This window comes from Ammospiza caudacuta, chromosome 2 (genome assembly GCF_027887145.1).
Source record: "Ammospiza caudacuta isolate bAmmCau1 chromosome 2, bAmmCau1.pri, whole genome shotgun sequence".
Taxonomy (NCBI): domain Eukaryota; kingdom Metazoa; phylum Chordata; class Aves; order Passeriformes; family Passerellidae; genus Ammospiza; species Ammospiza caudacuta.
The window spans coordinates 95,322,639-95,348,281 of NC_080594.1; the positions used below are offsets into that span (position 1 = coordinate 95,322,639).

The window sequence follows — 25,643 nt, forward strand, 5'->3', positions numbered from 1 at the left end:
ACAAGTACACTACCACCACTGTCAGCAAAAAAGCATGACTGGTAAGTTAGCAGGCTGTACATACTTTTCAGTAGAATCTCTATTAATTAAGGATTTTGGGAAACTTTCTTGGTATTATCATTTATTTCCATACCAAATTTCTTTTCTTTTCAGGCTCTGTTTTCTGATTGTACCATGGCTGATCACGAAATGGGTCACTCTGCCAGGCATACTTCAGAACAGTATTTATTACTGCTTTACTGACGAGAATACCGAGGTATACAACAAGAAATACATTCATTGATCTAAAAAAAAAAGGACAAAATAAGAACCCCATTAGCATATAAACGACAGAGTTTATTAGAAAATGTTATACTCAGTCTGTTATACATCCTTCTAATATTTGCTGCAAGTCTAACAATGCTAAGATGTTAAATAACTCTTCCAAAGTACCTTTCCAAAGAAGAACAATATTACTGCATTAAAATTTACAACCACAGTATTTCCTATTTTTTCTATTTTTCCGTTCTTATAGTTGTTTCCAAAATGTGTGTGACAAATTACCAAAACTAGTATATTACTCAAAACAACAGCACAGATAGAATCATAACAGAACAACTGGCCTTGAATCTGCAGACCTTTTCGTGCCACTTCGTTGAATCATTCTAAGATCACTCACATAAGTACTTTTATAGAAATAAAAAAACTAAAAAAGAACATTTTGCTATGCAGCTTTAATGTTTTAACTCTAGGCAGATCTAAAAAAAGAGCAAGAACACTTTGCATTTAAGATTATATTTTCATTAATGATGGGCATGAACTAAAAGCCATGGGTTGTACACCAATACCAATAGAAAGAGACACGACACCATTGCTCAGTCACTGTGTAAGAGAAAGGCTGTCAGCTGGTCAGTACATCTTGCCTCAACCAATGACATCTTGTTTCTCACAAGGCTGGACACCTTACTCAGAGCTGATGATTTCAGATAGAGTAGGAATAGAAAATAGTAAGCAATCAATGTCAGCTCACTCCTTAAGGATAGCATTGTCATACTTTCCCACCATGTTTGTCTGTATGGCACTTGTTAATTTTAGCTAAACCATGGAAAACATGTCATAGACAAGCACTGTTGTGACGTGCATTTAAAAAGTTACTTTTACTGAATTGCAACGAAAAGCATTGAATGCTAGGATAATAAAAAATATAACCTTGGAAAACTGTCAGTACATGTACTCTAAACAGTGAAAGAAAAGCAAACAACAAAAAGTTATAGAACAACAAAACATCATACATTAAAGAGCTAAGCATTAGATCAAAATCGCTTTATTTTTTCAACATCTAACAAGAATAATTCGGCATTGAGAACCTCATTTATATGGTGTTATAAGACTTGCATTATAAGTTAAAAAATAGTTAAAAATAAGCAAATTTGAAATCCCTCTACCTCTTTTCTTTCATTTAAATCAATGGAATATACACTTTCAGTGAAAAAAAATCTGATTTGCACCATTTAAACATGCAGCTTTCAAACCCCAAAATAAGTATTACATATTTTACTTCTCTACAGCAGAACGCTTCTGTGATTTTGATTGGTAATTTAATGCCATCTTGGTTTCCATGCCAGTGTAGATAGCAACACCTGAAATTAGACAACTTGTTTTACTAAAGATTGCACAGTGCAGTAACTTCAAAAGAGCACAGTTCATTAGATTATTATACTCTGACATTTTTAAAATTCTTTAGTCTGAAGAAAGAAACCACAGATTTGGATGACAACCCAAAATTAGAAATGGCTTAATTATCTTGGTACATAGAAATTTTAAGCAGCATTTACATCCCATTCCAGTCACAGTTTCCAACTGCTGAAGTATTTCTATGTAACAATATTAAACACCATTAAAAGTTATAAAACAAGTGATGCAATAGAAATCATAAGCTCAGTAGTAACTGTAAGCTTGTAACCTTGTTTGGTGTTTGCTTATTACTTCAGGGCCCATTAAAGTAGTCAACAGAAATATTTACCAAAGATTTTTTCTGTGTTCTTTAAAGTGGCTCCTCTAAGAAGCAGATTTTCAGATCCTAATGGCCTGCAAAAGGTAAGTATTAGAAAATTTAAACATTTCTAGAAAACCATCAGGCCTTAGTGGAAGTTACATAAAACAGGAAATTTGTTTTACTAAAAACCTTTTATTTTCACAAATTACAAGGCATATTTAAATTTTTTAAGTGAAAATTAAAAATAAATGAATATATGCCTAAAATTAAGATCACAATTTCACAATTCAAGTCTTAAACCAATTCACCTAAACCCCATATATGTAGGTACCCAAATAAAGACTCACCATCCTAACTGCACAGTACTTATTTTTAAAAATATTAATTCTATCATTTTTTAGGCTTATATAAACGATAGTGTCCTGTATGTTAGAACTTCTTAAGGACAATACAATCCTCCATTTTACTTGAAATAGCATACAAGATATTTTTGATACTTGCTGTAAACATTTTTCAAAATGCCAATAAATATAGGTAAAATAATTTATTGAAGAGTACTGGAATTAATGTAAGGACTGCAATGAAGTTTAAATAACATTTTGGAACATGATATGTACATAATCATCATATGAGTTCAAAGCCAAGGACTACTTTACAGGCAGACTGCATGCAGAAGTGTTATTCTATCTATACAGCAATAAAAAAAACCAAACCAAGAAGTACATTCGGCATTTTCCAATGTTATTTGAAGTGCACTTGTGGTATGAAACTCCCCCCAAAAATCAAGAAACTCCAAAAAGGCCACAATGCTGATGTAAAACCTGAAACTACTTTCAAGAAACTGGGGGAACAATGTTACATGAATGACCCAGATCAATCGACAGTTTTCATAGCAGACTGAGACAGAAAATAACATATCTAAAGACACACGGAGGATAGCAGGGCACTTAGCCAGCACAGCACTGCCTAACTCCCCACATGCTGGGATCTAGAATATCACCCCAGCAAGCAGCTTTTCTCTCCTATTGCTTTGCCTCTTTGTGACCAGAATCAGAATAAAATCAGGTACAGCAAGTTGGATGTTGTCTCCCTTGAACACACAGCATTATGGACACTTTACACAGAAGTACAAACACACTCAGTAAAATTACAGTAAAAAAAATATTTGACATGGTCAAACCCTTCAAAATTTAAGAAAAATGAAAAACACACGTGATACTATTTATATTGCTTACTGTACTACCAAGATCTCACACTAATGGGGCATTGTTGTACAAGTGCTGTCAACATCCTATCAACATCATTTACAAACTAAATACATTTCAGATAAAATTGAAGTTGAATAAAGACATTAAAATACTAAAGAGAAATATGATTAGAAGACAAAATATCAATTATTTATGAAACAGCAGTCTGGAATTTTCTAAGAGAAAAATATTTTATCATTAAAACATAGCAGCACAATGTTGGTGAACCAAAGGTAATTTTCATTATTGATACTTATTGAACTGTGAAATATTTAAATGTGTAGAAACTCTGGATTTCCCCACCTTGCAATAGGCTCATTCCTATCATGGTAAACATTTATTCGACCAACAAATCTGAAAGGGAAATATACAAGTAGTTTAACAGTACTGCTAATAGATTATTTAAGAAATATTTTCTAGAAAGTATGTATCACAGAGAACACTTTCCAACTGAACAGGCTCCAATTATCCAGAACATGAACAAGAACGTAAGAGATACATATAGATATACACTTAAAACAAGTAAATACAAAAATACATAGAATGGTAACTTGACATAAATTTTGCAAACAAAGAGGTGTAAAAAATAGGGATAAATCTTCTAAGTAGACCCATGAAAAAGAAATAAAAAGTCTTATTCCCTAAACTACCTGAGATAAGTCAGTGCAATTACTACATTTTACAACAGCTAAAGCCTACAGCTAAATTAAAACCAAAGGAAACCAAAGCCTAGAGCCAGTAAGTAATTCTTCCTCATAGTATTTGTCAGTACATTTTATCTGTGTGTGGTGGCTTGACCCTGGATAGCAGCTAAGCACCCATCAGCCTCTAGCTCCTTCCCTCCCCAGCAGGACAGGGAAAAGAACTGGAAGAGCAAAAGTAAGATCTTGACAGTTTAATAAGTGAAGGGAAAAAAACAAGTGACACAAAGGCAACTACTCACCACCTCCCATGAGCCTGCCAATGTCCAGTCAGTCTCCAAGCAACAGCTGCTCTGGGACACTGCCCCCTGGCCCTGGTTCTATTGCTGAGCATGACACTACATGGCACAGACCCTCTGGTCATGGCACAGACCCTCTGGTCAGCTGAGGTCAGCTATCCTGGCTCTGTCCATGCCCAGCCTCTTGCCCACCCCCTATTTTCTGGAGGGGCAAAATGAGGAACAAAAAGCTCGACACTGTAAAAATTTGGCAACAATAGCTAAAACCATGGTGTGCAATTAATGCTGTTTTAGTCTCAGAGCAACAACACTACGCTACTCTGGCTGCTACGACGGGAACTGACTTCATTCCAGCCATAATCAGTACACTGTATTTGCAATACCACTGTCCAAGTGGATAACCTAATGCAAAGGGGATTAAGCTGGACATTAGGGTTCTCAATTGTAGAGGAAACTGTGGGGAGCTGGTGAGCCTGTTACCCCAAAATGGAACCTCTGAGGCTCACAGGAGTGGTAACCTGTCTGCTGAGAGAACATACAACATGGTAGGGCCACATCTGAAGACAGTAATGTACAATTGGTTATGATGCATCATGATACAAAATAACGACATGCCTTTGGAAAAGAAGATTCACCACCGTGTTTTGTTGGGAGGTAAAATTTCAAGTTAGAATCAGCAGATACAAGCTGACTACCAATAAACATTTTCAGTATTTTGTGTCAACAGCTATCCCAAAGAATTTCACCACCTATAACAGCATGAGTTTCAACTTGCAGTCATTCACTTTGAGAGCAAAGTATTTTAAAAAAGGATCAAGGAAGTGATGGACTTGATACTCTGAAGAACCTGTTCTCAAGCAGATTTCTAAACCAGCTTCTTAATCACCAAGATCACAGAAAAGAGATGCCTTCACACCTCAGAAATAAGCAATGTTTTTTCTGCATCTTCCAACAGTATTTGCTGCCAAAAGAGTGCATTTCAGCTTCAGATCATATTGTTTTCTGTGTATTATATTATTTTGGCCATTTTTTACTGTGGTAGAAAAAATAAGTGCTTTCCCAATGGCACAGGACTTCTTGTATTACTATTAAGAAACTTCAAAAGGGGCTTCTCAAGATTTCTCATTAGGCTTAGTGGAATTGTGTACAGTTCTTTTTGTAAAATACTGAGTGTTGTATGACTTTATGCAACTGTAGATATTTTTCTTCATGTTCTGCAATGAAGTGTTTTCCTAATTGTGATGGCTTCATGCTGTCATTAGCCAGTACTTCAAAGCCTGTGGTATGAGGCTCATGGTTAATAACAGCACATGAAAACCTGTATTTCAAATAGTCTTGACAATTTAAATTTTTTGTGGCTGACATCCTTTCAGATCTGATTAGATTGACAGTGGCTTTACTTTGTAATGTGACTGATGAAGTTCTGTACCAGGACTTGAAGTGCTTGTCATTTACTTGCTGTGCATTTGTGCTAGACTGTTACTATTATCTTCAATCTGCAATATCTTTGCAAGAGTCTTTTTAAGCCACTTCAGCATTTTGTGAGTGTAATTTTAGTTAAAACTAGGCAACATAATCTGTAAATCCATTTAACTGGGTACATAAATGACAATACTTCACAATATGCTGAAAGTAAAGGAGCGAGTGCCACAGGCAACTTCTCCATATAGTGGAACACCCTGTTCCTCTGGAGAACCTCAAAATTGTGTGTGACACACAGAGAGGATATGGGTGCCAATATCAAGACCTATAATAAGTATTAGTAAATCTTAACTTCTTCCTTATTTTTGTATTAAAAGAAAAAGAAACTGAAGTTCTAAAATTTTCACTGCATTCCTCAGTGAACTGCTTTGTGCCATTCCCCTTTGGAAATCACTACCCCAGAGCACACCTAGGGAGCTACCTCCACAAAAGGAGTATGAATGGAAGACCTACCTGACTTCAAGCTCACTCTGGGGCTCACTCTAACCAGAGAGATGCAGCCAGTATCCTTTCATTATGATTTTTTATGATTTATTGCTCAGGTACCTTAAATGAAACAGGTAAGAATTATTGTCTTACTTATAAAGGTCAGGCTGAGGTTGTTCACATTCAATGGTAGCATGTAGTGCATCGATTTCCTGTTCATTGTGAAATGCCTTTGTGTCTTGAACAGCATAGTAAGTCTGGAATCAATAAAAACATGTAAATAAAATAAAAAAAGAACAGATACACAGGACATTAATCTGTACATACACTGCAGCTCAGCATGAAATCTACTAACTTATGTAAGAGCTCATAATTCAAATACAAAGCACCTCTGAATGCTCCTGTTTTGGCATCTCCTTACATGGTCTTTTCCAACCTTTTTTTTTTTAATGATTATACAGAAATGTGAAAGTACCTTGCAGTGTATTCATAAATCAGGTCACTATGAAAGCATATAAGTACAAAACATTAGTGTATTACCACTGTAATCTGCATGCCTATACTGGACACAAACAAAATCACAAATTAATGTCTTAGAACTTTTCATAAAATAATATTACTTTAAGAAAAATGAAGTCAGATGGTAGAAACATAAATTACACAAATCAGTGTACCTGCCTACACATATAAGCATGAAGTCATATTGTGGTCTGTGTCAAAAATTAAAAGCAAACTTTGCCTTAGAAAGAAAATGTAGAATATTTAATTACTTTCTGACTGGATTCACCATCCAAACTAGTTGTTGTAACAAAACATGTTCCATCTCCTCTACTACTTGATAGGAATATTAAATCACACGGGAATGTTTCATTTTCTTTTACCATTACAATATCTCCAACCTAAGGAAAAAACACAAGAAAATAAAACGCATGTATGTAGCAGCCCCAATTTCAGATTTCCTAGATTAACATAAATATTTTGAAAATTCAGCAGTTTTTATTTACACCACCATTTTAACACCAGAGTAAAGAACTACAGAGATATCTCTGGAAAACTGAATTATACCTTGTAGAATTACTGAGATCTACTGTTTCTGGCTTTCCTCTCAGGATAACCATCCTGCTAGTACTGTCTTATTAAGTTTTGCAACATTATTTGAGAGATGGAAGATATTATATTTGTTTTAAGACGAAATGCAACAAAACTGTTTCAAAAACAGCAGGAGATATATGAACTACTCTTAGACACAGATGAAGAAGCATCAGAAAAAGCCAGCAATTTAATCTGCTGCTGAAAACAGGATACATTTTTTAGCAGAATCTTTGACTAGAGGTCCATCCTATTTTTATCCATGTTTAAAGGTGAGCAAAATAATTTTTATTCATGGAAAGATAGGCAACATTTTGCATCACGTTAGAGTGTTGCAAGAGAACAGCCAACCAATTACAAATTCAAAATATCCATGCAAATCATTGAAGAAAAATTAGTTTTTCTACATTTCTGGAGATTAAACAAGTAGCAAAGACATATTCCATGTTCTAAGAATATCAGGGTTTTAATAAAAATCCCATCAGAAATACATAATTTTTGCAATTTTTCATGTAGGTCAACATCTGTTCAATATACTTTTGTGTTGTAATTTATTATAATAAGAACCAGCTTAATTATTGCTTGTTATATCTTTATAAAGCTAAATTCCACTATCCTTGCAGTTTGCAGGAGTCACTTAATTCCAGTTAAACAAAACAGTCTGATAAAAATCAGCAATAGTAACATCTAAAAATAAAATTTTAGCATTATTATAAAAAATGAGATTTATCTAATTGTAGATATGAAAAAGGCTTTTTTTCCTTAACCAATAGCAATGAAAAATTGCAGATTTTACACATGGCACAAGAGAACACAAACTCTAAGCATATCTGCAACAATCAGGTATGAAATTCTCATTTTCCTCAAACCAAACCAATTAAAAGTACTAGTACATAGCATCTTAATACAATTTAAAAGCTGTTCCAGTATTTGCCAGTATGTCAGCTAAGGATGCAAAGGGGACAGGGACAGTTTCTTTCTGGTGGAAAGTGACAGGACCTGAGGCAGTGGGTCCACCTCGTTCTCACCACGCTGGTGGCTGAGCACTGGAACAGCTGCCCAAGGGAGGCAGTGGGGTCTCCATCCTTGGAGAGACTTGAAACCTGTCTAGAGAGGATCCTGAGCAAACAGCTCTTGGTGGCCCTGCTGGAGCTGGGGGCTGGACCAGAAAACCACCAGTAAAATGAAGTAGAGCCACTGTCAATGCCAACCTCACCCATTCTCTGATTGTGTGAAAAAAACTTCCTTTTTTAGCAATCGTTTTTTTCCTTCTTCATGATGAAGTGTCCTCAGGCTTTAGGTGCAGAGGGGCCTACTTTTTACAACCGAGTCTGTTTTCTCATGTGACATAGATCTGAGAATTTCACCCATTTACAAATAGACACAGGTATCCCTTTCTAGGCAAATGTTTTCAAGGTCTGTCTCTCCTGTCATTCAGTCACTCAATACACACCCTATGAAAGGTAATAAACAGGGGAGAAATTAAGAAAATATGGGTGACATATTAACCACTAAAATTCAAAATCTAGTTGCATGGTACTTGACTATTTTTGTTTGGTATATTTAACTGGTTAGTTAATACACCTGAAATTCTCAAGCATGTGATGTCCTAATTTTTTTTTATTACTAGGAAGTCCCAGGCAGAAGCTATCACACTCAAATGGAAGGTCACAGCAGAAAGGCTGTGAACACTGTTGATACACTTATGCCCAAATACAGCAGAGCAGAAAAAGACATCCAAACAAATATACTTTAAAAAAGAAAATTCCAAACAAATATCTATCAAATTTTCTGAATTCTAAAGAAAATAATGTTAAGAAAATAATGTTAAAAAAACCCAAAAAAACAAGCAGCAAAAATTAATTTCTGAAAACATGCCAAAAGGGGAATGTAGCAGCATTCACAAGGTCAATGGAGAGATTGTGATTTGATGGGTTTTGAGGAAAATATTTAGAATGTGTTTTGTCTGCACATATGCATATATCTCTATACACAGCACTGACTATCACAATCTGACTTAAATAAATTATTAATGTGCATAATAGTAATTATAGCCCATCCCAAAGAGTGTTAAGGCCAGGTCAAATAAGGCTCTGAACAACCTGGTCTAGTGCAAGGTGTCTCTGCCCATGGCAAAGGGATTGGAACTAGGTGATCTTTAAAGTCCGTACCAACCCAAAGCATCCTATGATTCTGCAATAATCACAGTGGACAGAAAATAGAGAAAAGATAAATCATGACAGAAATTCCAAGTTAAAAATGGAAAATAAAAGTAACATTTATGGAAGGGGTTAGTTAATGCCAGTTAAGCAAAATAGCCAGATAAAAAAACAGCAATAGTAGCATCTAAATACAAAATTTTAGAATTATGTTAATAAATGAGATTTATCTAATCTCATTAGGAATTTAATTTTATAATTTTATAAAAATACTAATTAATTTTATAATTTTATAAAAATCTTTTATTCAGAAACATAAAACTAAAAATTAGTATGCAGTAGATCTAATCATTAAATGCAATAAATGCTGCATCATCATAGTACATATCTGCATAACTTGTTTTATGTGTGAAGTGTACAAGAATGGTGAAGTAAAATCTGACTCACAAAACCTGTTAAGTCATAGTTACTTACTCTTAATTTTTGGCTTTGCTTTCTAACCAATTTTCCGTGCTGAATGAAATGAACAGGGCAATGATTTATTGCATTGTCAGCTTTATGTCTCAGCCAATCTTCATAACCCTAGAAAAGAGTGAAATGGAATGATACAGTGATGCACATTTGGCTATAAAGACACAGAATAGCTCTAGCTTGTAAGAAAAATTTTAAGAATTATCCTTGATCACTGTAAGGGAAAAATATTCTCACTAGAATATGAAATTGTGATCCATGTCAGTACCAGAGCTGTGCTGGGTATGTATGAAAAAGAGCATTCATGGTTACAATTAGTCAAACAAACCCATGTATCTCAATAAAGACATCTGCATGAATAAGGGTTTCAAAAGTGTACAACAGTTTCTGGTATTTAAGTGATTATCTCTTGCTCATACTCTCTTGACTCAAGTTAGTGCACAGTACTCATAAAAGCAGTTGTCAAGAAGATGGTAGTGTAGGCAATATATTTTGGAAGAATGGGACTTCATCCTGTAAGATGATAGACATGACATGACAAAAGGTTGTCGTATTTGATGACTGTCTTACATTGAAGTCAAACCTTTTAACCCTATATACAATATACAGTTGTGAACAATTTTGTTTCGAGAAATTTTGCAGAGTACCCTATGTTTAGGGCTCAATTACCCTATGAATTTGTGTTTTATACAAGCAGACAAACTAAAGGATAGAGAATCTGCAGCTTTCTATTGAAAAGGTCCTGCCATATGACAAAGATGGGATCGACAAAGTCATCAGTGGTTGAGATGGAAAATACCACTTGTAGTCCACAGTATTTTTAGATCTAACTCTCTTGAGCACATTTGAAAATTCAATGCAGAACAAAAGTACCACTACCTTGGATGCTCTCAAAAATAACCTGAGAATGTATAGAGACTTTATAACTTTAGTGTAATATACTTCCAGGGGTTGGTACAGCTCCTCAAGAAGGTCCCAAAATGTACACAAGTTGTTGGGAAGAAAAATCAAGGAAATACACAGAACTGCAGTACCAGGCACAGCCTGTCATAACCCAGGCTTTGGTAGGTCACTACTAACAGTAACACTTAAAAGTGTAACATTTAAAATCTTAAGAGTGGGAAAGTCACACTAAACTTGCATACTTGCATGTATCACAACTTTTGCTCAACAAGAAGTGCTGAATTTAAGTATAGAATATACTCAATTATGCATAGTTACCCACTGTAAAGAAAGAGAAACAGAACTCTCCATAGCTTCTTTGAAGAATCATTAAGTCTGCATTTAGCATAAAGACTGTGAAGGCACTAAGTTATCTATTAAGGGACAACTGAAATTATCCTCTGTTTTGGGACCATCTGGGGTGGAGTTAACTTTCTTCACAACAGTCCTGTGCTGCTGTGCTTTGTACTTGGGGCTAATCCAGTCTTTTTTACACCCCAGTGTTTTGGCTACCACTGAAGAGTGTCAGCATCAAGGCTTTCTCTTGAACCTTCTCCCAGAGCAGACCAGCAAGCTGTGGTGGGTAAGAGGCTGGGAGGGGGCAATGCTTGGACAGCAAACCCAAACTGACCCAACTCTCTCTTTGGTCCCTACATTACTCACCTGTTTGATGGCTGTGACAGTGATGACAAACAGAAGTGGAAGTCCACTTGTAACTGGACTAGTAGGTGTATCAATAATTAACTGCAACAAAAAGAACAAGTATTTTCTGGTTATATTTTTGTGAATGTTAGCAGTCAATCTTTCAATTAAGATCTTTCAAGCAATTCCCTCAATATGTTAAAAGACATCAAGGAATTTTAATAAAAAAAAAACCCCAGTACTTCAATAAAACTTTAAGAATGTGTACTATACTGGTAAAAATTTGAAAATTGGATTTTATAAGAAGATACAATACTGTAGTTAGGTCACATTAATAGCAGATGTTAATGCCTCGTAAAAATATTTGCCAGCAAGACTTTAGAGAAGTATTAGACTGGAAAGCTGCAGCTTTGGAAGCAAAATTATGGAGCACCATTAGAAATTAGCATGGCACTGGCTTTACATGTTATACAATAGAGCTGTTCTTATGCACACAAAGAATAAATTCTGAAATACTGAGCTAGGGATTCTGCAAATATAAACAAAGAGGCAGAATTCACAGAGGGAGTGCAAATGACAAAATTTAAGTTGTGCTGAGAATCTGCACTGCTTTTTTTCTACAGAACCTGGTCTGCAAAGTAATACAGCTCTTCACTTAGTAAGATTTTTATTTAACACAATAAGTGACTGTGACAGGTTCAGAATTAAGACACCTATAAAGCAGCACACTAGATATTCATGGAACTCATTTCAAAAGCAAGCATTTATGTACCTCCCTAAGCAAGCATCATATCAATACCTATTATAACAGTTCTGACAAGCTTTGATCACAGAACAGTTGGAAAACTGCGATCAAGACATCATTTTGTTATAAAATATAGTATTTTTGCAGAACAAAGAAAACTCTGTCATCAACAGAATTTATAGTAACAGTTTTACTGATCTGGATGTTTATTACAAAATAAAAATTACAGACATTCTTTTCAATTTTTTCAAGACATAGGTCTTGCCGTCCAGCTAGTGCGGCTGTCGAAATCTCTTCAGATTAATTTCACATTGACAACCTGGAAATTAAATAAAACGCCTTTTGTCATATCATCAGTGATTAAAGGCTTTCTAGGTGCAACCATTTACCTCCATGGTCATCAAAATCAGGTAATTTTAAAACTTTTTTCAATTTCTTCCTATTTTAGAAAGAGCACAGTACTTACTGTGAAATGGGGAGCACTTACCTGAACAAGGAAAATGATGAGAAAATAGAAGTTAGCTATTCTTCTGAATTGCTCAAACAAATTTTTTGGTACAAAGTTCCAAAATGTGTACTGAAAACAAATGCACAGATTATGAACGTTTGTGAAGAAAATATTATTCACATTCAATTTTATAATTCACATCTCAAGATAAACTAAAGAAGCAGGAGTGGTTTTGTTAGTTCAATAATTTACTGAATTTTAATCTTAATCAACAATCATGTATTCTTACAATAGGAATGTTTTCCTGAACTGTGATAATCTTTGTATTAGGGATTGTAATAATTTTTCAACTAGCAACAATACTTGTCCAGAGTTAGCTAGTTATGGAATGGTTTATTTCAAGCGGTTAATGGATTTTAAAAGTACCTTAATTTCAAAGAGCACTTTTAATTCACTTTTATGCTGTGTTCATGACTCAAGATAGGTGGCACTCAGAGCTAACTACACAGTAATAGCAAGACAACCAAATAAAAGCTGTCAGCTCTTTTCTTCCTTGGCAGGGACGAAAATACTACTCAAGATAGACTACAGTAGTGAATAAGAGTAAGTGGCTGCATATTTCTGTACTGATCTTACAAATTACCCTAAGTGCTGTAAAATGACATAGAAAACAGTACATAAAGCTGCAAACAGTAAATGCGAAAACTTCAAATGTAAAAAGTCATGTAAAAGTGATAGAGGACCTTAACATCATCTAGTCCCCATCCCCTCCCCTGCTGCAGCTTCAACTACAGTGCTTTTACACAGCTCACTTTGTAGCTCCAGCAAAACATTGCAAGGACTGCTTATTGGAACACATGTAAAAAAATGTCAGCTAAAATTGTGTGAAAAGGTTTGAAAAATGGCTTGAGAAAAGTAGCACTGCACCATCTTATTATCCAAATTATCCATTGACACATAATAAAATGACAACTCCAATAAAACTTTCATTTCAAATGAGATGGGGTAAGAAGCTTATCCTAATTTATTTGCTCTGTTAAAAATGTGCCTTGTCTCCTCTTGGCAGATCGCACTTATACTTGCTGATAACCAAATTATTCCATGAGCTAGACATCTTCTGAATTTGGCCCTGAAGGCAAAGACAGAGCTCTGGAAGGAAAGTACTCTTATTACAACTACAGACAAAAAGTATCCATGATAAATATGCTTTAAACATATAAGAAATCCCATCATATACAGCAATCTTTGTACTTGGGTGTTAAAGCCTGAACATGTGCAAGACATAAGAATGAAATGTTCTTCTCCTGTTGTGTGCCAAAAATCAGTATCTATCTTAAATATGCCCTAAGTTACCACTTAATCCTGCATAATAGCTAGTTCAGTATTAAATCACCTGTGAGCAAGCCAAAACTCAGGCATGCAGACATGCAACAGCTAGAAAATCAAGTGTTCTAGTCTTGCAATCAGAACACTTTTCATCAGACAGGAATGTAGTTTGCACTACTCATTATCCAGCTACATGGGATTTTCAGAGACAAGGAGTTAGACTTGATTATTTTTGCTTGCACTACAATGCTGATCATTGAAAACTACTGTTATGATAGATGACCATATGGATTCTATTCAATGACAATAATTGCGTATTTTCATCATTATCAGGTAAGTTAGCTCTGTTTTTTAATTATATCCATTTATTTTTTTAAGAATCCCTGCCTGCTGGGAAAGAAAAGTGAAAAACAGTTGTTTCCATTTTCCTGTTTACCTCCTTTGATAGAGCTACTTTGATAAAAATACTATTTTTTCCATGGTAAAGGGTCTTCTGATCATTAAAAGTTCAATTATTTACACAAGTCCCCCAAATCACCATTCATTAAATAAAAATGTAATCTCTTATGTAATAACTTCTAATTAAAATCTCCTAGAGGGTTTTTGATGAAACATCTGGTAATAGCATTTTACTGTTGGACTAGATATTTAAAGTACCTGATTGAGAAATCAAGTAAATCAATTAAAACAATAATCCATAAAAGCTTGCTCACCTCTACCCTTAGTATCAAATTCTCCTCATATTCCAACCTTAGTTCACTCCTTTCCCTGCCAAGCTGTGGTCTACCACAGCTCCACCTTTGATCAGAAACTCTCTTAGGTGAATAAAAGGGAATTACATGGGAACACTTTAATGGGTGAGAAGTGCTTCCTAAAATGGATGCTTCTTCAACAGACTACTTCTTACAACTTTATTTTCAATCTGACAAATTTCTAGCACTTTATGACTGTGGGTTTCAGGCATACTAAGGATGTCTTTATTCTGCACATTCATCTTCAACAGACAAGTAATGATTTTTGCAGTTTAGGCAAGCAAGAACACTAAGATGTCTAGACAGACCTTCCCCTACCCAAGCCATCAGTAGCTCAGAGCAGTATTTACAGATGGGCAAGTAATGTTTAACCAACATAATCACTCCTCACAGAAGCAACCGAGGGGCTGCCACTCAGAACAAGATTTATCTCATGACTGCTACATTTAAGGCAGTTTCTCTACCCTAGCTAGGCAGAAACAAAATAAAAAAAAATTAAAGGCAAGTCATTAAAACTGACCATATTAAATCCATCTGATTACTCTGCTGAGAGTTAGTACTATCATCTCTCTCCTTCAGATAATTTCTTGTCATGTTCTTTGTAAACTCTTAAAAAGTGGTTTGTGTATATTTACTTTCTTTTCACTATAATTCACTTGAATGATAGAAGTTTATCCAAACAGTTAAACATTATTTAGATAAGCTTTCGAGTTGGAGACAGCTTAAATGATCTTTTCCAAGTGCTACAGAAGACCCACAGGCCAGAGTGCACAGCTGCTTTGTGCTTACAGGAGGTAACACATCAGACACAAAGCAGTAGTAGTTATGCATCCAGCCAAAAGAAGAACACATGGTGCCAACAGATGCATCTGAAGCACTGTGCAAGAGTCTGTAAGATAAATCTGGTGTCAAAACAGCATCATGCAAGTAGATTTTCTTCCCATTTATAATTGCAGTAGCTGCAGTGCTGATGTATTTCTGCACTCATGAGCAGGTCCACAGTATTCCCATCCATGCCCCTGGCTCCATCTTGCTCTTTACTGATACCATCGTGCTTTCAGCACCTCCACAGCCAGTCACACAAATTCCAAGGCATAAAATTCAGGTTCTTGACACCATACTTTGACCTTTCCATTCGGTATCCACATGCCAGAATTTTGGCTCATATTTCAAGCTTCTCTTTCCACCCTAAGAGGCAGGTATTTTCTTAAGTAAAAGGAGAGTTTCTTAAGTAATCACTTTACATCAAAAGCTGAAGCTATACGAAAAAGCACTTTGTACTGAGTTTTGTCAACACCTCAGTTTCTTACAGATTATTTGCTTTTAATAGTCACCACCTCTCTTCTAACACACCCTGATTTCACTCTTTTCACTCAACCTTTTTGACTGCTTCTTATAAATGTTTAAAACTACTACAATAAAAATATCTACTATATTGGTTTAGCCCTGGTTCATAGACATCTTCCTATGATAATTCTCATCCCTTCTACAAAACAAAATCCATCCTGAGGATAATAAAATCAGGGTAGTATAGAGAAAAGCTGATCTTGCATTCATTTGTGTCCATGGTGACTTCAGTATTTTTAATGAACATATTTTTATATCAATTACCAATAAACGATACAAGCTTAAAGCTGCAGTTTAAAAATTAGATTGCAGGCATGTGTGCATACCATGGAACAGTTTCGGTGGAAAAGGACATTCCAGATCTTCTCAAGCATCCAGCCCCAACCTCCCTGCCATGAGTAGGGACATGTTCCACTTGACCAGGTTGCTCCAAGCCTCATCTAAAACAACCTTGAATGCTTCCAGAGACGCAGCATCTACAACTTCTCTGGATAACCTGTTCCAGTGCCTCACCATGCTCAAGGTAAATCTAAACGAACCCTCTATTAAGCTTCAAGCCCTTCTCCCTTGTCCTTTCACTTAACATCCTTGTAAAAAGTCCCTTTGCAGCTTTTTTTGTAGTCTCATTTTAGGTACTGAACATAACACTTTATATATAACACCACCTTACAAAGTATTATATTACTAAAATGATGTAAATACTACATATATTGTATAGGTAATCCTCTTCAATAGAATAGCTGAAAAAGGTCTGATCAAAAGTTTCACAATTTCTTTAAAGTTAATTTTATTTATAAAAATGTTACTTTTTGGAAACATGATTTGTATATCTATATAGAGAACTGGTACAGAAAACTATTGCAAAGGGTATAAAAAAACCAGGAAATCAGTAATTATCTGAAATCATAAGAAGTAAGTTGAGAGTATGCCTTGTATAACTCAAGTGACTTGCTTATAAACATAAAGGAAATTTACAACAGAACTCATCTATGTTCTTTAATGTATTAAATTAATAATTTGACTCGAAGCAAAAAAAATTCAGACTTTGTGCTTATATGTTACTCAACAGAACTGGAATATTTTGAAAAGGGTTGTGCCATATTTATGACAATTTGGAATGAATGCAGAAAGACACAACAATACATTAACAAAAGCATTAACATATGCACCATCTGCACAGTGTGTATCACTCCACTGAGGGATGAATTCCAGTTTCTCCACATCACAAGGTCATTCACAACACAAGGATCAGTGAAAGCTCTGCTACATGTAGGGCTTTTACAAGTGATTAACACCCACCAGTACATTCAGAAAAAGTGCAAAAATGAAACAGAGTTGGTGAAGTTACATCAAATGGCACACTTGATAAGCCAAGATACATATTTTGGCATAGGATTCCTTAAAACCAGTTGCTGATAAAACAGGATTTCTATTACAAACAAGTCTATCTTCAGTAGTCTCTGTTCAGCAACTCCCAGTCTTATTAAATAGAGGCTATTAACTTCAGGAACTCCTCTGACAAACAAATCTTCCAGCACATGTAATTATGTAATTATAATTCTAAAAAAGAAAAAAAAACCTTACAGCAAGGATGACTGACTGAAGACAGAAGTCACAGAGAATACTAAGAAAACTGAAGAAAGAGCATGTGAGAGCAAGGAAGCTTGACTTTCTCACTTAAAAAGAGAAAAGCATTACACCTGTCTTCCCTGGCATTAGGTTTGGATCTGTTGTTTTCCTATCTTCTTCTGCTTCTCTTTCACTACATGAACACTCCACACTGTCATAAAAACTTTAAAAGCTCTGTTAAGGGCAGTACCAGAGCAGAAGATAAAATATTGCTAAAAACCCTGGACTGAGCCATGGGAAGGGTAAATGGCTTCTCCTGGGACCATGAGAGAGGTTGCAAAGAGCCTCTGACCTGGAAATCCCATGCTGAGCAGAATCATCAAGAGCAAAGAAGAGCTTTTCCTTGCTCTCTCTAGGCACTGACAGTTATCCCCAGAAGGAAAGTGTATTATTGTGCCTGGAAGAAGTGCACACTCATCCACTCCCATCACAGCTCAGGTACTGAAATCCCTCAGCTGGCCCCTTTGAGAGCCCAATTGATTCAGAGGCATTTCAGCTTTACTGCCAGCCAAGTCCATTTACTCTTCTCCTCTCTAACAGCTCCTGCCCTGCTCAGTGTTTGGCAGGGCTGGGCACACCTGATCCTTCAGCCCTTGCAGCATGGATCTGACCTCCTGCTGCCCCCAGGGTGGCTGGGAGGCAGGGGATTACCTGGGCAGAAATGGAGAGCTCTGTGTTCCAGCTGCATTCAGAGCACATCAGTAAAGGGCACACACAACACTCCCTGCTTTAGTCCCTGTCCCATACACAGCTCTGCCTACCCACCCTCTCTGCCCCCCAGGGTATGCTACACAATCATTTACTGGCTTCACAAACACACGGCCATGCCTCTTTCCACTGTGGGCTTTGGACACTCTTCTGGCTTTCAAATATTGCTCAGGGCTGTGTTTGAACTCCTCATTTTGAAACTGCTATGTCACAGCCCTAGAGAGGCCAAAGGCTGCCAGCTGTGAAGCAGCACTTTGAAAAGTGTGGGACAGCCTAGGTTTCTGCTGGGTTCCAAGGGGCTCATCTTGATAGAGGTGGTTTAGTGTTTCCTTTAGCTTCAATAAATATTAATATTTCTTCTAAATGTGGCAACAAAATGAGAAATCAGAAATCACACACTTTGTGTGTTTTTATGAGTAAGTGCTGCAGGGAAGAGGTACAGTACAAGGGCATGAACTTCTGCTGAAAGAAAGGAATATTTCATCATCATCTGCTGAAACATGTCAGAATTATTAAACTTTATTAAACTATTAGTCACTGTGATTAATGTGAGTCATCTCAATCAGATTAGCACTGAAGGTAGCTAAGTTTTGCCTTGCAATGTATAGGATTCCCAAAACACAGCATTATCATCTCAGGGCACTACCACAGAAATCAATGTTAGGATCAGTATTTAATGAAAAGTCCTCAAGAAACAGACAGACAACTGAAGACTGCATTATTTGTGCAGCAAAACCAGTATCACTTCTGATCCATGAATACATCATACAGCATTACAAAGTAGGAAATAACAGTGGTTCAGGTCTCCCACCTGAGTTCAACTGATTGCTTTTCTATAAGGAAGAACAAGAAATAAAGCTACAGCACAAATGAGCACTTTGTAATTTCATGTATCATTTAATTAGAGTGACACCTCTTTAGGGCAAATTCTTCAAGTAATAGTTCTGCATACATTGTAGAGTCAATCTTGCATTTCACGCAAGAGTCATATCCCACTACTCTTCAGTATCATCTTCCAGGAGCATAAGCCCTCCTGTCTCCAGCTCTGTTCGGTGACCCAGGCATAGGTGGGTTCTGTAGCTGTAAAATTTCTCTTTATTAAATTATGACAGTAAAAGTCTGCAGCTGGACAGGACCACCAAGGCAAAATACTGTGTGTTGATTACCCACAGACTGAAATGAAGAGCAAAAGCCTTTTCAAGTCTCCTTAACCCAACCTGCTCTATGGGTGGTATGGGGGGAAATCTGTTCTCCTGCCTAAAATTTGTGGATGTTCTAATTTTGCCAGGTATCTCTGACACACAGAAAACTCTTGCCTCTCAATTAACAGATTACTTCTATCTAAGAATTTCTGAAGTCTTTTACTCTTTCTTGTGGTTCTTTCTTTATGGGTTTGGGTTTGTTTTTTTTTTTTTTGGGGGGGGGGGTGTTTTTTTTTTCCGAAAGCAATAAGCAGCTATAACTAAACATGTTCCTCTGAACTCCATATTGTTGGTTCAAAAAAGATGTTATTTTCAATACAATTTTTCCCTCTGTTCAAGAGAAATGTATGCATTCAATCAGTCTTCAATTCATTGACTCCAGTAGAACAAGAAGTGAAAATCTCTACATTGTCAACAAATCAGCTCCTTGAAGCATAGCAATTCTAGAAAAGTATTAGATTAACTTCAGGAAAAGGGAATTTGAATATTGAAAAATGTGTGATTGCACAGGTTTAGGAAAAGGGACAGACCAAACCTGAGCAAAGGCCTGCAGTAGCTTTTACATAAACAATTATTGAACAGGCTCAGGCTATTCCTCCTGCAAGGGAAATATAATGGAAGACCACCAACAGAAACAAGATTATAAACAGAGGATAACTGTATTTGAAATCCTTGAATCTGAAAATTACTAACTCAAATTAGCAGAAAGTTTGAAAATGAAGGCTGAGAGTTTCTTTTGGGAAACATTTCTACAGTTGAACTGTTCTTTATTCTGAGAATTTACATGGGCTTAAAAGGTATTGAAGGGATTCACAGAGAAGAAATTAATGCAAGACCACTAAATACACAATCATATTCCCAGCACAATAACATGAAGCCTGAAACTTAAGGAAGTTTTGTACTAAGAAGTTATGTTATAATTTATCATTTTTTTTCAAAAAGTAAAATCCTGTTTCAGAAGGAAAATAGGTTGCTTCTCACCAAGTTTTGGTAGCTGCTATGGCTCCTTAGTTTAACATAGTTTCCATTTAATTTGTAAATTCCACCAAAAAGTAAATAGTATCAAAATGTCAATAATTTTTTTCAGAAAAAGGCAAGCCACCTCCCTGCCAATTCAATTACTTTCTTTCTTCTACATTTGAAACATTGGAATTTTTCTACTAGCTGATATTTTTCCATGCTGCAGCACTGTCATGTGACAAATTCAATCAAGGGTACCTAACAGCCACTTCAAAGGCCAACACCCAAGGCAGCTGAAGCAGCTGAAAGTTAAATCAACAAAAGGATACATGTTATAAAGGTCACTGTCTGTAGAAGGTAAAAGGAACAGCATGCACTATCCAAAAGACGTGAGTTTTTGTCTTTTACTACTTCAGCATACACCTTTTGCAATACATTGTTAATACTGTAATTGAATTGACACATCAAACAAAAAGAACACTTTTGTCTAGACAAGGTCTTCCCTGTATCATTTTTCCCAATCAGGAATGTATCATTAGGCAGACAGAGCATTAACCACATTCCACAGTGACACTGCAATGTACGTGAGCTATCCCTCTGCACTTGAATCAAAGCATTGCCTTGCTGACACCAGGAGGCCTCTGGTGAAGCAGAGCAAAGTGTACCTTTGGAAGGACCAGTAAGGTCTAAGGTTCACACTACTGCAAGGTGATGTCTTTTTCAGGGCATTATGACATGACATTTTTAGTAAAGCAGCATACAGACAGACAAATTGATGCCATTTCCTCATGCTTTTCAACTACCCTTTTTAGAAACTCAGTTTGTCTTAAATTGATAAAGTCTGTACTTAGAAGTTTAGAGTTTCTGATCCTTGAAGAGCAATCACAGACCTTCTTACATAAGCACTAAACACCTATAAAAGCCCAGCTGAAAGTTACTGTCTGTCTTGCTGATGAAAGATGAAGGAAGTATCCTTCATGGTTGAGGTAACACTATACAGTGTGCTTGTGAGCATGTACCTTTACTCTAACAATTACGGATTTGCCATTCTAATTTTGCACATTTGAGCATTTAGAAGGAATGTAATGTCTGCACTCCCCACACTGTAAGAGGTGCCCCCTCTGAGGGTTCATAAGCAAGGGACAAGGACAGGAGAAAGGGGAAGAGGAAGCAGCTCAGAGAACCAGCATGAATGCTAGTCAAGCCACAACAGTGCCTTATTCAGCTTGTCTGGGATGGAGCATGGGAAAAACAGAGTTCTCTTGAGAGGGACAGCACAGGAAGGTCTCATACACAGGCAACAGCTTTCATCAAACAGCTTTCATCAATCTGAGGAACTCTTGAATATTATAAAGCATTTACACGAATTCTCTTCCCTCCTAAAAATCACCACTGTATTTACTTCCACAAAGACAGCCTACATTTTTTTTAAAGGAGGCAAGTTTAATCAATAAACAGAAAAATTGAGAAACATCTTATATATATAAAATGTACTTCCACTAATATTTTTTGTTTACGAAAGGCTATTTACAGATACAATTCACAGCTAAATAGTTTAACATTTAAATATTTAACTGAATATTCTGTAAATCCAAATAAAAACCTAGTAAAGTCTCTATCCTGAACTGGTTGAAGTCATATATGTTTACTAATTGCTGGCAAGGATTCCTTAGTTCAACACATGTTTAAGTAATACTTTAAAAATCTCACGCTGCAAAGCAAAGCAACTTGTTGCTTCCACTAACTTAATATGTCAAAACATAGTTGAACAGGATGTTTTTATTTCAATACAACTATCAGCAGTAACTTCAACGGCTTTATTTACATACATCTCAAATGCAATTAAAAAAAAATCACAGGAATACCAAAATTTGCATTAAGTGTGTTTACTCTTCCGTAACTCAAAACACAATACAAACCAATGTGCAGAGCACAGGATTTCCCATTGCACCAGTCTGACTGTACTTCATCTGCCTTAGCATTCAAGCATTCTATCTAAAGATGCCTAAATACTACACTCTGCTTAGTACACTTTCTTTGAATGAAGTATGGTAAGAAGGTAGCAAATAGAAAATCTCACATGAGAACCGACACACCATTTGTGAAAAGTCTGGCTTTCATGATGTTAATGGCTGGCAAGTGTTCAGGTCCACAAAGGTAATCACTCAGCTCCTTGAGATCACAATGCTACCAAGGTTCTGAAAACTGCTGAGGATTTGAGACACTGTTCAAAAACAAATTCTCAATAATGGAGCTATAATTCTGAATTGATTATTTTGTATTAGCTGAAGAGAGCTCATGAAGATTAAAATCTAAGTATACTGCAAACTTGGGAGCTCTTGAGTTGTTAGCCATACATCACCTGCAAGCATTCAAATTTCAATGCCACTGCAGTAAAAACTTTTGGCTGAAGAAAGCCAGCTGGAAAGCACCAACATCCCAACTGCTCACAAAAAGCTGCTGGATCTTATGGAAGTTAAAACTTACTAATTGAGGTAAGGGTCAACTAGAAGATTTCTAAACAGCACAAATGTATTACACTGCCAAGACTAAGTATGATGCACTTTCATGTGAATGAAGAAGACTGTTGACAAAGTCCCACAGGAACAGCTTTTGAAGGGAATGACACTCAGGGTAGAGAGTATGATGAATCTAAGTGCTCAACAAATTAAATTATTTCTAGTACTTTGAGGTATTGCTTTCGAGTACAAAGGATGCAGTCTTTTTTTTAGGATGATTTTATTTACTCCAGGATTGCCTCAAATGAAAATTGGTTTTTTTCTTTGTTGAAAAGCTCGTTATTACTCAAAGATTGTACTATACCAGGTACTACAGTAAACATGGGAGAAATTATTCAATTTCTATTCATTTTAGAGACAAATGAGCAATTAGTTTCTCCAGAAGAAATCTGAGATATCTTGATTTTACCTTTGCTGGTTGTGAAAAGCAAAAAATATACAGGAAAAAACTTGAAAAAATAAACAGAAATAATAGCTTCAGCTGATTTATCTAAATGAATGAATGACAATATAGGTACCTTTGATGAGACTACTCTATTATCTGGAAACCTCTGTGGAATGTATGCTTCAGCGCCTGGAGGTGGCTCACGATGCCCAACATAAATAGTCCGACTGTCCACCCAATTCTCTTCTCCAGCACACTATGGGAGAAAAAAGAGTTACTGTGTCAGTTCACTCAGTATGCCTGCAGAAACATGAGTCACACACTGAATTAACTAATCACATGCCTGACCATCTACACATACACAGCCAGCAGCACATGACCCCTCACACTTTTCTGTATCAGCTCGAGATCACCAGAACACCCAAAGCCAAGTCAAATGTCAAAACTCTTCCTTAACTGCACTTCACTGTCCCATAAAGCAATGAAAGAGCAGCCGTGAAAATCACTGTTCTGACTTTTTTGTTTATAAGTGAAACAAGGGTGAATTGTTTAAGAGCCCCAGTCAAATTAGGTATTTAGTAAGTATTCATATGTTTCTCTTTTCATCACTAATAAAAATCTGTACTAATTAAAATATTTTAATATATGACAAATTCTTCACAATTTTGAGACTAGCCAGTCATAGCTCAGAATTTCATTTGCAGCAAAGTGAAACTCTGTTCTCCTGAAATACTAGTAGTAACCATTTCTCCACACATGAACAAGCCTAGAGACTCTTAGGTTGCCAGGAAAAGACCTCAGTTTGTCAACTCAGAGCACTTCCTCTTCTATGAAAGCTGTAGAAAAAAAGAAGTAGGTGTGCCAAATTCTCACATTCACATCAAACTCTACTGCACCTACAGCTTCCCCAAAATTACTATTTCTGTGTTCTATTAACTGTAAAAACCATACAAATCACTGTAAAATAGTACTTACACGAAACCAAAATAACCAATTTTTAACATTTTAGAAGTAAATTTTTTGAGGACATAGATTATAAAATTACCATCCCTTAGTCAACAGTCTAATTCACACCTATCTTATGAAAAACATTTTTGAACCACAGAACATATCCCTAACACTTGGAGAAGCCCAGGCATCTGCAACTTTAACATCATCATATGGTCAAATCTGGAGTAATTTAGATATGTCATAAATTAAACTCAAAATCTCTGCTCTATGTTGCCCTGAGGCATTTACCCATTCTTTCATTAAGCATATTAGAGAGAAGCTTATTTTCTGCATCCTCAACAGCTACATGGTATTTAGTACATTAAATACATCCTGAAAGTGCTCCTGGGCACTGGTGCTTGTCTGCCTCTAGAGGTGACCTGTCAGACTGGCATGGAGCAAACTAACCCCACACAAACAGTGTGTCTTTGGTAGTTTACACAGGCAAGGCATCATTCCCCACAGCAGCTGGATGTACCTGTGCAGTTCTTGACAGAATTCAGTCATACAGACATGGCTCCTTCTTTTCTAGCTAGTCTTCATATCAACAGGTCCATTTACTTTACTAGAACACACTTGGCCACTAAGCCTAAAACAAAATTTAGTCCTCAAACTTGAACATTCACCATAACATTTTCTTCATCAATTCACATCTGTGATTTTTCCACTGCCCTTAAGTGCAACACAGCCGAAGATCATTTTCTACATAATTTATTTGGAATAGACATATAAAATCTTGCAATACTCTGCAGGTTTGGAGCAGTTAAGCTAATAAAACAATTATCTCTGTGATGTGCATGACTTTCTCGAGGTTGGAGAGAACATCAAAAATATAAAAAGAAAACCTATTGGACACAGACTATTAACCACAAAATAGCTGAGTAGAAGTCAAGTAAAATGTAAAGTGAAATAGAAGGATTAAAGAAAAGTAACTTCTGCCATCCCAGAAGTAGATACTAGAAGCAGACACAAAGGACCCAAAATCATTACTTGATTTTTACATGACAGAAAAATGAAGGCATTATGTTCAAAAGACACCAATGGACAAAATTTCAATACTAGGCATAAAACTAAAGCCAAAAGTAAACCCCACTTCTTTCTTACATGTTATTAAACTTGCAGTAACTTGAAAGAGTCACTTAATACATGATATGAAGCTGTTCACAAAGGAAGTAAAGATGACAGCCCCTCCTAAGACATACCAATAGCCCAGTCAGGACTCGTGCTGAGCCCTGCAAGTGCCCCTGGCTCAGTGGGAG

General features: G+C 36.2%; 1 protein-coding gene across 1 annotated transcript in view; it reads right to left on the bottom strand.

Annotated features, from left to right (window-relative positions):
- Nucleotides 1–25,643, bottom strand: part of ATP11A (ATPase phospholipid transporting 11A) — a 117,838-nt gene that overhangs the window by 37,673 nt on the left and 54,522 nt on the right. The window contains exons 2-11 of the mRNA XM_058825194.1: nucleotides 23,528–23,650; nucleotides 12,606–12,695; nucleotides 11,395–11,475; nucleotides 9,793–9,900; nucleotides 6,841–6,969; nucleotides 6,224–6,327; nucleotides 3,526–3,576; nucleotides 2,003–2,067; nucleotides 1,538–1,619; nucleotides 134–284 (exon numbers count right to left, since the gene is read on the bottom strand). Of these exons, the coding sequence (XP_058681177.1) occupies nucleotides 134–284; nucleotides 1,538–1,619; nucleotides 2,003–2,067; nucleotides 3,526–3,576; nucleotides 6,224–6,327; nucleotides 6,841–6,969; nucleotides 9,793–9,900; nucleotides 11,395–11,475; nucleotides 12,606–12,695; nucleotides 23,528–23,650 (984 nt within the window). The remainder of the gene's footprint in view (nucleotides 1–133; nucleotides 285–1,537; nucleotides 1,620–2,002; nucleotides 2,068–3,525; nucleotides 3,577–6,223; nucleotides 6,328–6,840; nucleotides 6,970–9,792; nucleotides 9,901–11,394; nucleotides 11,476–12,605; nucleotides 12,696–23,527; nucleotides 23,651–25,643) is intronic.